Genomic DNA, 11,419 nt, shown 5'->3' on the forward strand with positions numbered 1-11,419 from the left:
CTCAAGCTGATTTCTCTGATCGCTACACTTAATAAGCACCAATCTGTTGGGTATTTTCAGATGATACATTTATCAAACTGCGGTTGTTAATCATATTCTTTGCTTTCCTAATTTTGAAGCTTACTTTTGAGCTGAAATTAGAAAATTCATGTGTTAGGTATAGCTTGCATTATATTAAATCACTTATGGACATCGGTCAACGTGCTTACAAATTTGTTTGTTTCTTATTTTCTACAAAGATGGCAATTTTTTTTCATTTATCTGTTGTGCTCCCGTTGGGAGTTTGCGAAGCGGTAAAAAAGTACCCTGATTCAACGCAAAGCAGTTCAATTGATCCGTGCCTATATCCTTCACCCACTGCTCCACATTTCATGGAACGTTGTCAAGTGACAACAGCAGTAACCCAACAGTTTCTTATCTGTGATCCGGACTCAATTATGAGTATATCTGAAAGTAAGCAATCACGCGAATATAATATGCATGTATCGTCGAATTGTTTATTCACGGTGTATTTAACATAAATACTTAGCGGAGAACTTTGATAACAGAATTATTATTTTCCTTAAGCCGATTATCGGAATGTGTTATGCATTAAGATCTACTTCTGTTTGTTGTCATAATTTGAAAGTTTTTAAAGTTGTTTCAAAGATGTGAAGACTTCAGAGACGAAAAACTATCTTTAAACTATACTAACAGCGAATAGTGACTCTATATTTGTTTCAAATTAATAAATCAATTTTCGCTGCATTTGAATGAAGTTCCTGATTTTTCTATTTACCATTAGTCAGCATGCTTTTTTTAAGCTCCGCATTTATAAAATCAGTGAAATTGTTGTTTATTGAATTTTTTTAGTAATTCAAATGATTCGATGGTTAATTCAAATACAACTGAAAAATATGAAATTATTTAATCAATAATTTTTTAGTTACACTTGAAGAAATTACCATTTTTTGCCAATGCATTTAGCTTAAAGTATCGAAGAATAATGCTTAAGCTTAACAGTGCTAATGATTGTTATTACTTATTGGATTGCACACTGGATATTTGTTAAACAGCCTATTTCTAGACATGTTTTTTTAATAAAAATAAGAATAAAAATAATGTTCTCCAGAATAAACTGTTAAGATGGGCAGTTTGTTGAACAGTCAACGCTAATTAAAGCCACTTTGAGCGATTGACATTAAAACATCATAAGCTAAATTGAATAAGTGTCAAAATAAGAATAGGTTAGCATCATTTTCAAGCTGCTTGTCAGAATAAAGCAATTGCTACTTTTTGCTTTTGAATTGCTTTTAAAATGAAATGTCGGCACATTTTTTTAAATTTTTTGTATGCAATATGCCTTAGTTTTCACGCTTTTTGAAGAAACACCAACTGCGTTGATGTGTGCTTAATAAAAAGTTGAAATCCACTGCACATGTGTATTATTATTTTAACTTTAAAAAAACTTTTTTGCTGATGCTTTCCTAATACTGTTTGTTCTATGCTTAAAAAAATGCAAAATCTGCCTGCTTGTATTTAAAAGTTTCTAATCCTCTAATGTGAGACAATTTACATTTATATAAAGAATTTAGTGCTGTTTATTCTTTTTTTAATTTTTATTATAGAAGGCCTAAATTTATTTGCTATTTTAATTTACATGAAGTAGAACTTTCTTAATAGCATGCAGAACTAAAACTTTATACAAATGAAAACACTTCCAATTATTACAGATGACGCAAAATTGCAATCATTTCCGCGTTCTGTTCACTGAAGAAGCATAGTATTATTATATTACTTTATAAACATGTATATAACAAGTCTTCAGTTTCATCAGTCATCATTGCAATTACATTAATGAACTAAAAGAATACATACATACATACATACATACATACATACATACATACATACATACATGCATACGTGCATACATACATATATATATATATATATATATATATATATATATATATATATGTGTGTGTGTGGGGTGTGTGTGTGGGGTGTGTGTGTGTGTGTGCGTTTGTGCAGGATAAGCCATATCCTGTTTTTTAATTAGTCAGAATTGATTTATGAAATGTTTATGGTTCATTTACTTTATATCAATGACTGATGATACACTCATTTGTACTGTCAAATTAGTAATGAGAATAAATGTTATAAGTTCAGTTTTATAAAACTTAAATTATTTCCTCATATGAAAAAATATCAAGTACATAAAAAAGCATTGCATATGAAAAGCTCAGAATTAAAATTTTATACTAGAGTTAAGAAACATAAACTTATCTAATTGGTAGTATTTGAAAGATGGATTGCAAGGGTAAGGCATATTTGCACTCTGAGCACTTCAGTTTCATAAGCTTCTGATTTTATGGCGACTTTATTTTTTATTAATAATACATAATTAATTATATTTAAATAATTGTATGTTTTAAATTCAGAAATATTTTAAACTCCATCGTTATTATAATTATAAGAATTTGATCTCAACAAATGTCAGTTAAATAAATCAAAAAACACTTAACTGCAAATGCATCACTTAACTTCAAAGAATCCGGTAAAGAAGTGTACTTTATATGCTAATGTTATGCTAATCTTATTATTTTTTTAAATATACTGCTCAGTAAACTACAAATGAGAATAATATACTGTGAAAGTAAACTTTTACTAACATCTGACACGAAAATCTTATACAAAGTGTTAGCATGTTTAGCATCTGAAGTCAAAAATTTTTGAGTTTTCCTGACAATTTGCAATTTACACTAAACATTTGTTTCCCGGTCCTGTCAACGACGTGTCATTTCATATGAATTTAAATTGAAAGTGAATTTAAATCATTGATTATTTTGAAAGCAATGACAATATGTAGAAGCTTTCAATGCTGAACACCGTTTTCTATCGTCTGTCTGCAATAAAATTGGTTTGATTGATAAATACATCCTCAGTTCTAATGTTTGTCCCAAAGGCCAATATTGATTGCCCAAAGTCGATTTTCCTCAAGACTGCTTCCCAATAAGGCGCTGCAGTTGCCTTATGTAGTCTTACAATTGAATATCTGCAGACAACTTTTTTACTTTTTGAAATATAATTTAGCAACTGTTCGTCTAGAATGCAATTAGTTTAGTTCCTCTGATTTATGACTAAAAACCTAACACATTGCATGAAAATGCTAATGCAGCAGTTTCTGTAATTATAAAGATTAACAGAAAAATATTTCGGTGTAATCAAGAAAAATTAAATTACTCTATAACAAATCAAAATTTATAAGAATCCAACCTTTAAAAACAACACACACACACACACACATATATATATATATATATATATATATCTGATACCCTACAAATTAAATTTAAAACACGTTAGAATTTCCTAATCAAACATTTATAATAGATGTAATTTTGCCATCGGTAAAATCTGAATATTCTACTAAAAATATTAGCATACTTTTACTGTTTATAATAATTTCATAAATCAATAAATTATAGCCGATTTTTTAATATTAATTATTCTATGGAATTATTAATATTGTAGATGAAACATGTTGTACACTTTGTAAAATTTACCAAATAGACATAGAATTAAAGCTTGAATTAGACTGCGTTTTTGAAAAAAATAAATGCTCAAATTATACTTTGAGCAACCAAAGGTATGAGTCATTCTGCAAATCAAGGTTTCATCAATAACTATGAGATAATGAATCAAATCAACTATTTCAATTAATAAATTTTTACTTTTTGTCATTCTGATTGAAAACTACAATTTCAGATGGAAATAATACTTTATTTCAAATGCAGAAAAGGAAATCTTTTTACAAGTGATCAGATTGCTAATTTTTTCTGCTGCACACATGCTGCGCACGAAATTATTACTGCTCAGTTCATATATGTATAAACTTACATGCTGTGCTATCACATGCAGCAAAAGCGTAACATGACTCTTTTCACAATCCTTGCTATTACTTTTTGTTTTTTATTTATTTTATAACTTAGTAACGTTAATGTAATTCCATTCAGTTGATGTAGTTTTAATATTTGCCATGCTTCACACTTGAAAGCAAGCTCTGGGGGTTGATGAGTTTGATTTTTGCAAATTTTTCAAAGTATAAAGCATTTTGAAATGCTCTATAATGTATATATGAATAATGTACATTGACAACGTTGATAAATTTGGGCACTTTGCATGCATACAAAATGTACTTTTGCAAATGTTTAGCATATTATGCATTTTAATATATATGCTAATAAATCAATGCAAATTTACCTGGAAAAATATATGATGCAGTATATGAATTATTTAAATTTGAACAGATCATTTGCAACGAATGTCTCAGAAATGAATTTTAGTTGTAGATAATTTTAATTTCAAATAATTAATTTAAATTCAAAAGCATGGCAAGCAGTGCTATTCTGTTCAAAGTCAAGAAATATGCCATTGTTTAGCCCAATAAATTACCACTGAAGCTGAATTAAAAATATTTTATTGATTCTTGATTGACTGATCATTTTGCATTAATAGAATTTGCAATCTTACATATCTTACGTAATCTTACTTAAGATTTGTCATTCATATGTGACCATTTTTTTCAATTTTTACAGTTGAAGAAGTAGTAAAACAGCTGAAACGTCTTGATTTACATTATGGTAATCACTGCTTATGCGACTCAGGTCAATCGCAACACTGCTGGTACCAAATTGGTTTTGCATTTGTGGAGCAATTCCATTTTATTCTTTCATTACTGGAAAACACATATGAGTTGAGTGTCATATGAATTTTTGAAAATTTTCGTAAAGTAATACATTTTTCAGACCTGCTTCATATTGTAACACTAGTGATCGAAATGCATTATCATCTGGTATTGGCGTCAACAAATGGTCCAGGCAAATGATCCAATTATACGGCGGACGATTTGCCGAGATTATTAGAAGGCAATGGAATTTTGGGCGCTGTGGCGAAGATATTCTTATACTTATCGTGAAAAATCGCCCTCAGATGGCAAGTTTTTCAGCTTAGAACATTCCTGAATTAAGCTTTTTTTTTAGAGCCCACATGTCAGCGCTTCAAACCCAACTTCAGTCAGTATTTCAAAAGCTGAATGCCAGATTTTTGCTATCAGTTAATTATATCTGTTGAATTTCGCTTTTTAGATGATCTTTCTCAGTAAAGGAATAGCGGTTAGTGAAAGAACAAATCACATGATCACTCATGGTATACGCTCCTTAGATTTTGTAATTGATAAATACAACGAACGTTTGGAAGAAGGATTTTCACTAAAGCTGGCAAGTGACTGAAGTCATTTTATTGAAGTTTGGCAAAAATTTATTTATATAATATGATACAGATGGAAAAAATATTAATTGATGCTTGGTGCTAATTGGCAAAAGTGCATCATATTTTCAGAAACAATGAAAAACGTTAAGCAGTGCAATATTATAATGGGCCAAATGCGTGCTATCTGTTATTAATTACACAATAAATGTTTTATATGATATTAAAATTTGCTAATTAAGCATATCCATAGTATAAATAAGCTTTTAAAATATAATATCTTTTAAGAAATCAGCGTCACTATTTGCATTTGCTTTTCACATTTTTATTTTTCAATGCGACTTATTTTTTTCATATTTTTAGCAAAATTTCAGTGTTCGGATTTTTTTTAGATATTTGAACAGTTGTTAAAAGATCTCAGCACAGTGCTTTTACTTGCCGATCAGACTTTTTACATGCCTCGCAACCGCAGTCACATTCCAACGTGGGCAATTGCTGCCTTCGGCGCTTGCGCTGGTTTGCTCATCATCATGGCTCTAGGGTAATTGTTACTGTTAAATACGACAGCGCCGGCATGTTTACTTTTTCAAAACTAACAGGCTAATATTGGTTCGCCGACGTGAACGTGGAGCCTTCAAGAGAGGCCAGAGCAAGGATAAATCAGACCGAAGATGGAAAGCAGGCTTTGTTGGTGGTATGTACAAAGTTCCACAGAGGCAGAGTGTTGGGGATTTCAGGGGAAGCGGATCAGGTGATCAGGCATATACTCAAAGAATGAATAATTATTTTACTTGATCATCATGTTTTAGCAGACTATATCTACTCACATAATGTCAAGAGTACATCAGAAAGACGCAAAACCTTAGCGCAGGCCTAGATAAAAACTGCAACAAAGGAATAAATGCACAGCTAACTTCATGCCCATGCAAATTGCCTTTAGTAGTCTAATTTTAAAATAAAAGAAACTTTTGAAAGCTTAGATTAAGCGCACGGTATGATTACTTTGAGCTTCGTCATAATTTAGCATTTGCGTTGTTTGCCATGTGCTTTTTGCATTACTATGCATGTTCCTTTCTTAACCGATGTTTCTTGGAAATTATTGTTCAAAATTTCTTTCTGTGCAATTTTCAAGAATAGGTAGCAATATAAGCAAAAAGCTTTTTTTCTGAATAATACATAAAAACAGCTAATGTGTAAACATCTTCTCTGCAATTTTCAATCACTTTCAATCTTGTCTTGAACTTTTATCAAGAAAGAGTAGCAAACGTAATGTTTTTTACATAAATATTTATCACGCAATAGCCTTCGTCAAGTTCCAGTGACAGCTGCACTCTTTAAAGTCATTTATGTTGCAAAAATAAGGATAGAAAATTAACACCACAAACTGCGCTTGTCAATCAGTCAGCTTCAAAAATTAGACAGATTAGTATAGCAGTATTGAATAACAATTGCAATGCATTCATTCATTTACTAACTTAAATTCATATAACTGCAATAACAATTCATCTTCAATACATTATAATGATGCATGCTTTTGGTTTTTTAAATATTTTTCAGATTCTTTTCCAGAAACTATAAAATGCAAGCGGTCATGTTCTACCAACAATGCTAACACTATTTTATAATATTTGCATTTGAATAATAAAAATGGAATAACCAATTTTCTGCCAAATAATTTTTGTGAAAAATTACACAGAACAAACAATTTGTAACGAATTTTATTATTTATCGATTGCGTAATGTCATGGTTTCTCTACTTTTACTAAGATGCATGATGTTTTTGTGCTTTTTTGATCAGTTTTAGCTACATTTTGTTGTTGCTGTTGTTAGTGTTTATTAATTTATCCAATAAAGTAGTTTAAACTTGAATTTTAATTTCTGCCCAAATAACACGCTTTCGTGTAGTATATATATGGTTAGCTACTAACTGGATTTTTATTAACAGAATTTGTCTTAGATGTGAAAGATGTCAAAGTGCACCTGTTGATCAAGAAAGGTCATCGCTCAAACAAGCCTGACCGATTTGCACAAGTTGTACAGCCAATACAAGGTTAAACGTTGCATAGCAAGCAGTATTCCAAAATGTTCAGGCATGTTTGCTGATGCATGTAAAGGTGTTTCATCTGATATATTTTGTGTTGTTGACTTTGCCTAACACTTTGAAGCTAGACTGTTATAAAAGTTGAAGCAACTTGTTTGATTTTCCGAATGCTTCAAAAGAATAAAAAAAACTAGCCAGAAGATCTTGAAAGCGGATAATGAAGCGTAAATGTTTAACTTCTATTTCCACACTCAGCTGAATAAATGAACTTTTCTGTATTAACAATTATTTTTGTAAAATGTTTCACTTTTGATGTTGAGTAATTTTTATCCACAGATAAAAGTAATAAAATTTGTACTGTTTTGTTGTTAATTTTTGCTTTTGAACCGCTTCACTCATTGCCCTGTTCCAATGAAATTGCCGAATTTTCTTTTTAAATTAATGCATTTTATGTTTGTGCATTGAGCAGTTCAAACAGATGTTATTGAAATTTTTGAAACTCATCGCTAGTTGAACAACTGAACAGCATTTCTGTTATTTTTGATTGTTGTAACTGCTAGTGTTTTAAACTAATTTTAACTGATTTTAAGCGTAAAACTAACCAGTTGTTAGTTGTTTTTCAGTAGATCAAAATTAGTTAATTTTTTAATTAACTACGAATTCATAGTTTTGCTGCTTTTAAACAGTGCATTTGTCTAACTAATAAAAATTTTTGTTGTGGCCAATGGATAGCAACTAACATTTATTTATAGATCCGCAGATAATAATCTCTCTAAAGGTATAACTTTAAATGACGCAGCGCAGAGCAGTGTTTTGTTATCGGTCGGTCCACCAACATGCAGACAAGCCTGTACGTACAGCAGTGCTCCTACCAACGCAATGTAGTGCATGTTTTGTACAATACGTCAAAAAGTGAATAAAAAGTTTACAGCCCATTAATAAATCTGGCCTACTGAAGCGTATCTAATTTTGTTAGTGATGTAATTTCTTGTTTAAAATTTGGAAACTGTAAAAAGTATTTATATGGATTCAACTGCGATAGAAAAATTATTTCCAGTATTGCCAAAGGGGTTTTCTAAATGATTACGAAAACACTAGCATTAAAAGAGTTTGGCGCAGAATAGCAACGAAAAGTAAATGCACTACTATAATGATTATGATGATGACTAACAATAATCAATCAATAATGGCAGCCTGCATTTGTAGCACTGTTTTGCATATGCTACAGCACTGTGCATTCCATTAAAATATATACATACTGGCAAATGCTAATAAGCCAACTCATAAATGCATCTACCCATACTTTTTTTTCATGGCAAACTGGTTATTGTTATGAATAATAAGAACCAAGCTCCATGCTACACAATAACAGTGGCAACTCTCCTGCTTCGCTATATTCATTTGTGGCTTTCATCTGAGTTGAAAATATTCGTCTTGCTTACTTGGGGATTAAATCGGTGCTTTGGAAGTACAGCTTTGAAAAGACTGTTGGTGAGCAAGTGATGTTAGGCAGTCTTATTTATCAGCATACCAACCAGCCCAGTTAGCTTCTGGATGTACTTTCTAGTCCATCCTTAAGCTGGTTCACTTTGAGCAAAACAAAATTACAGCCACCATCACACGAAATACTTACTCTTTTGATAACTACAACTGGATGATAAAGTAAAGCAGTGAAGCGCAAATTCATCGGAACAAGCGAATGTCAACTGTGTCAATATTTACCAGCTCTGCTTGAAACTCAACACGTTTCTTTTACCCTAACCTGACAAGAACTCATTTTGCTGTAACCAATGAAATCAAACAGATGATTATTACAATTATCAATACTCTCTTTTGCATTTTACATTTTACAGAGCTCTGAAAATTGCATAACTCTTTTTGAATATCACAAAATTTACCCTTTGAAACCGCAGTTTTAAACAACTACATGGTAACTAGCATTATTATTTTACTTCCAGCTGATTATGTCCAGTTTTGCATTGTCTGTAGGATGTCGCAAAATAGGGTGCAGTCATACTGGTCAAATAACATTAAATCGTTACTATGCAATAAAGCAGTATTATTTTTCAAATGTCAAACCATCATTTGCGGACTATGCTTATTACGATTGATGAACTTCTCATCGTTGCTTTCCCTTTCATGTGGATGCTTTATTCCGGCACACCCCATTTATATTTTGACAGTGCAGTGACCTGATTAATTCAGGAACAACGCCTCAATCAGTAAATCTGTGATGCAAGGCTTCTGTTTGAAAAGCCATGACCAGTTGAAATATTTCATCTTGACTAGCTTTTGCACAATTATGTAGTCAGGTGTGTTTTTTTGGTTATCATCAGATGACGCATGATGATGGAACAGAACTCTCAGGTATGCTATAAATGAAATGCAAATATTGTTACTTTTGCTTACTATTCATTACTTATGATTTATCAGTGAATTTAAAATTCAAATATTTATTTTTTATGTCTTTATCTGAAGATGCGTGATTGCTATTTAACAAAAGCATATCTAAAATTTTTTAAAATATTTTGTCCATTGTTATTATTACTATTACTATTATTATTATTATTAGCTTTAATTTAGAATTCTCTCATCGAATTATTTATTTTTAAACCAATACGCTTCAGTCGTTTTATCTTATGCACATCTTATCTCTTGAATATGCAAAATATTCATTATTAGGGAAGGTATTTATTTGCTCATTAATGTGTAGCGCATTATTATAATTTGCACACTTTATTGTACGGTGTGAGCAGTTATTTTCTGAAAATTTGCCATATACAGCGACTAATGTAATGCCATCCTTTGATTTGAAAAAGAATTATTTGCTGCCATCCCATGTTAATTTAATATTGAACATCTTTTGGCAAAAAATAACATTCTGATATATAAAATGCAAGCAGTTGAAGAAACAGCATTGTATGAACGAAAAGCTGACAACAGTATTCAACAAAAAAGTAAGTAATGCATGAGATCAAATTTGTAAATATTTGCACATTGTGACAGGCGCATGTTTAATTTGTTCTTGTCATGTATTTTGTAACAATAATTTTGAATTATTATGTTTTTATGCACTATTTTAAGTATGTTTTGACAATATATTTTAAAGCGTTGCATAAAAAACTAATATGAAAAATAGAGAGATGTTTTTTGCCTTATTATGTTTCATTGATCAAAAGTGACTGGTATACTGACGTACTCACTCAGAGCAGCTTGTTTTGTAGTTATTTCAACTGCTTTTCAACTAATTTTCCAATATGTGTATGAACTGAATAATATCATTCATTTAAATATATAATGATGAAAGTGAAAAAAATTTACTAATGTGTGACTTTTAAAATGTTACTGCTGCTTTTCTTAGTTTTTAACTGCTGCAATAATGAAAAAAGTTATTGCTGTAATAGAAAAAGAACTTTTGAGCATTATTTAGAGAAGCTAAGGTTTACCGAAGCAACACCACTACCTTGTGCAAAGCGAATGCAAATTTTAACGAAACGTATTTACTCGATTTTCAATGGCAAATGCGTTGCAATGAGTGAACATTAATATTTGAAGTACGCAAAAATTTAGCTGATAATTTCTTTGAAAGTTTATTTGAAAGTGCTATTTCTTTCAGAAATTGCCCTAGTTAAATCGAAATTATTTCCATATAGAAATAAAATTATTTTCAAAATGGCTAAAGCTAGAGCATTTTTTCTTCTCCGAATGATTAAGTATGACGTATTTGACGTTTCAATTTGAAAATATATATATGTTTATTGTCATTTGAGATATGCTAATTCAAAGCCTAGTTTTAATTGAATTTAAAAAGGGCTATTGATTGTTTTTATTTCAAAAATAAATTTAACAAAATAAAATCATTATATTTTTCATAATACTGTTTGTTCTGTCACATTTTAAATATTTATTTTCACAATGCATTTTATTATGGCACTGTGATATTTATTTTATCATCAAATTAGATTTTTTTCTGATATAGTTAAATAATATTGTTTGTGTGCATCGTTTTGAAGTGGATTTTTACGGATTTCTTAAGGAAAAATGCACTTTATTAATAATGAAAAGATATATGTTACTGTATTATTGCGGTTTCCAATATTTCATTCAATAAAGGGTTTTTAAGTGAAT

At 30.4% G+C, this 11,419-nt stretch overlaps 4 protein-coding genes across 4 annotated transcripts; all 4 read left to right on the forward strand.

Moving 5' to 3' along the window:
- Positions 1 to 239: 239 nt before the first annotated feature.
- Positions 240 to 917, forward strand: Tsp_09773 (hypothetical protein). Its single transcript, XM_003374398.1, has 2 exons — positions 240 to 453; positions 853 to 917. The coding sequence occupies exons 1-2, from the start codon at positions 240 to 242 to the stop codon at positions 915 to 917; spliced, it is 279 nt and encodes a 92-aa protein (XP_003374446.1).
- A 2,833-nt stretch (positions 918 to 3,750) lies between these two features.
- Tsp_09772 (conserved hypothetical protein) lies at positions 3,751 to 6,127 on the forward strand. The gene is made up of 6 exons (XM_003374399.1): positions 3,751 to 3,799; positions 4,581 to 4,649; positions 4,791 to 4,837; positions 5,643 to 5,791; positions 5,850 to 5,944; positions 6,060 to 6,127. Exons 1-6 carry the CDS (start codon positions 3,751 to 3,753, stop codon positions 6,125 to 6,127), a joined length of 477 nt encoding a protein of 158 aa, XP_003374447.1.
- Positions 6,128 to 8,578: 2,451 nt separating this feature from the next.
- Positions 8,579 to 9,402, forward strand: Tsp_09771 (conserved hypothetical protein). The gene is made up of 2 exons (XM_003374400.1): positions 8,579 to 8,782; positions 9,250 to 9,402. Exons 1-2 carry the CDS (start codon positions 8,579 to 8,581, stop codon positions 9,400 to 9,402), a joined length of 357 nt encoding a protein of 118 aa, XP_003374448.1.
- A 782-nt stretch (positions 9,403 to 10,184) lies between these two features.
- Tsp_09770 (hypothetical protein) lies at positions 10,185 to 11,032 on the forward strand. The gene is made up of 2 exons (XM_003374401.1): positions 10,185 to 10,248; positions 10,908 to 11,032. The coding sequence occupies exons 1-2, from the start codon at positions 10,185 to 10,187 to the stop codon at positions 11,030 to 11,032; spliced, it is 189 nt and encodes a 62-aa protein (XP_003374449.1).
- Positions 11,033 to 11,419: the final 387 nt, after the last annotated feature.

Source organism: Trichinella spiralis (genome assembly GCF_000181795.1).
Source record: "Trichinella spiralis strain ISS 195 chromosome Unknown Scfld6, whole genome shotgun sequence".
In the NCBI taxonomy this organism is placed as follows: Eukaryota; Metazoa; Nematoda; class Enoplea; order Trichinellida; family Trichinellidae; genus Trichinella; species Trichinella spiralis.

Excerpts from the sequence above, each read along its gene's own strand:
- Tsp_09773 (XM_003374398.1), top strand. The coding sequence starts at position 240 with ATGGCAATTTTTTTTCATTTATCTGTTGTGCTCCCGTTGGGAGTTTGC. Across the intron at positions 454-852 it reads AATTATGAGTATATCTGAAA|TAATTCAAATGATTCGATGG; the intron begins GTAAGCAATCAC and ends GAATTTTTTTAG.
- Tsp_09772 (XM_003374399.1), top strand. The coding sequence starts at position 3,751 with ATGGAAATAATACTTTATTTCAAATGCAGAAAAGGAAATCTTTTTACA. Across the intron at positions 4,650-4,790 it reads TCACTGCTTATGCGACTCAG|ACCTGCTTCATATTGTAACA; the intron begins GTCAATCGCAAC and ends TACATTTTTCAG. Across the intron at positions 5,792-5,849 it reads CTCATCATCATGGCTCTAGG|GCTAATATTGGTTCGCCGAC; the intron begins GTAATTGTTACT and ends CAAAACTAACAG.
- Tsp_09771 (XM_003374400.1), top strand. The coding sequence starts at position 8,579 with ATGCATCTACCCATACTTTTTTTTCATGGCAAACTGGTTATTGTTATG. Across the intron at positions 8,783-9,249 it reads CAGCTTTGAAAAGACTGTTG|CTGATTATGTCCAGTTTTGC; the intron begins GTGAGCAAGTGA and ends TTTTACTTCCAG.
- Tsp_09770 (XM_003374401.1), top strand. The coding sequence starts at position 10,185 with ATGCAAGCAGTTGAAGAAACAGCATTGTATGAACGAAAAGCTGACAAC. Across the intron at positions 10,249-10,907 it reads CAACAGTATTCAACAAAAAA|AAATTGCCCTAGTTAAATCG; the intron begins GTAAGTAATGCA and ends TATTTCTTTCAG.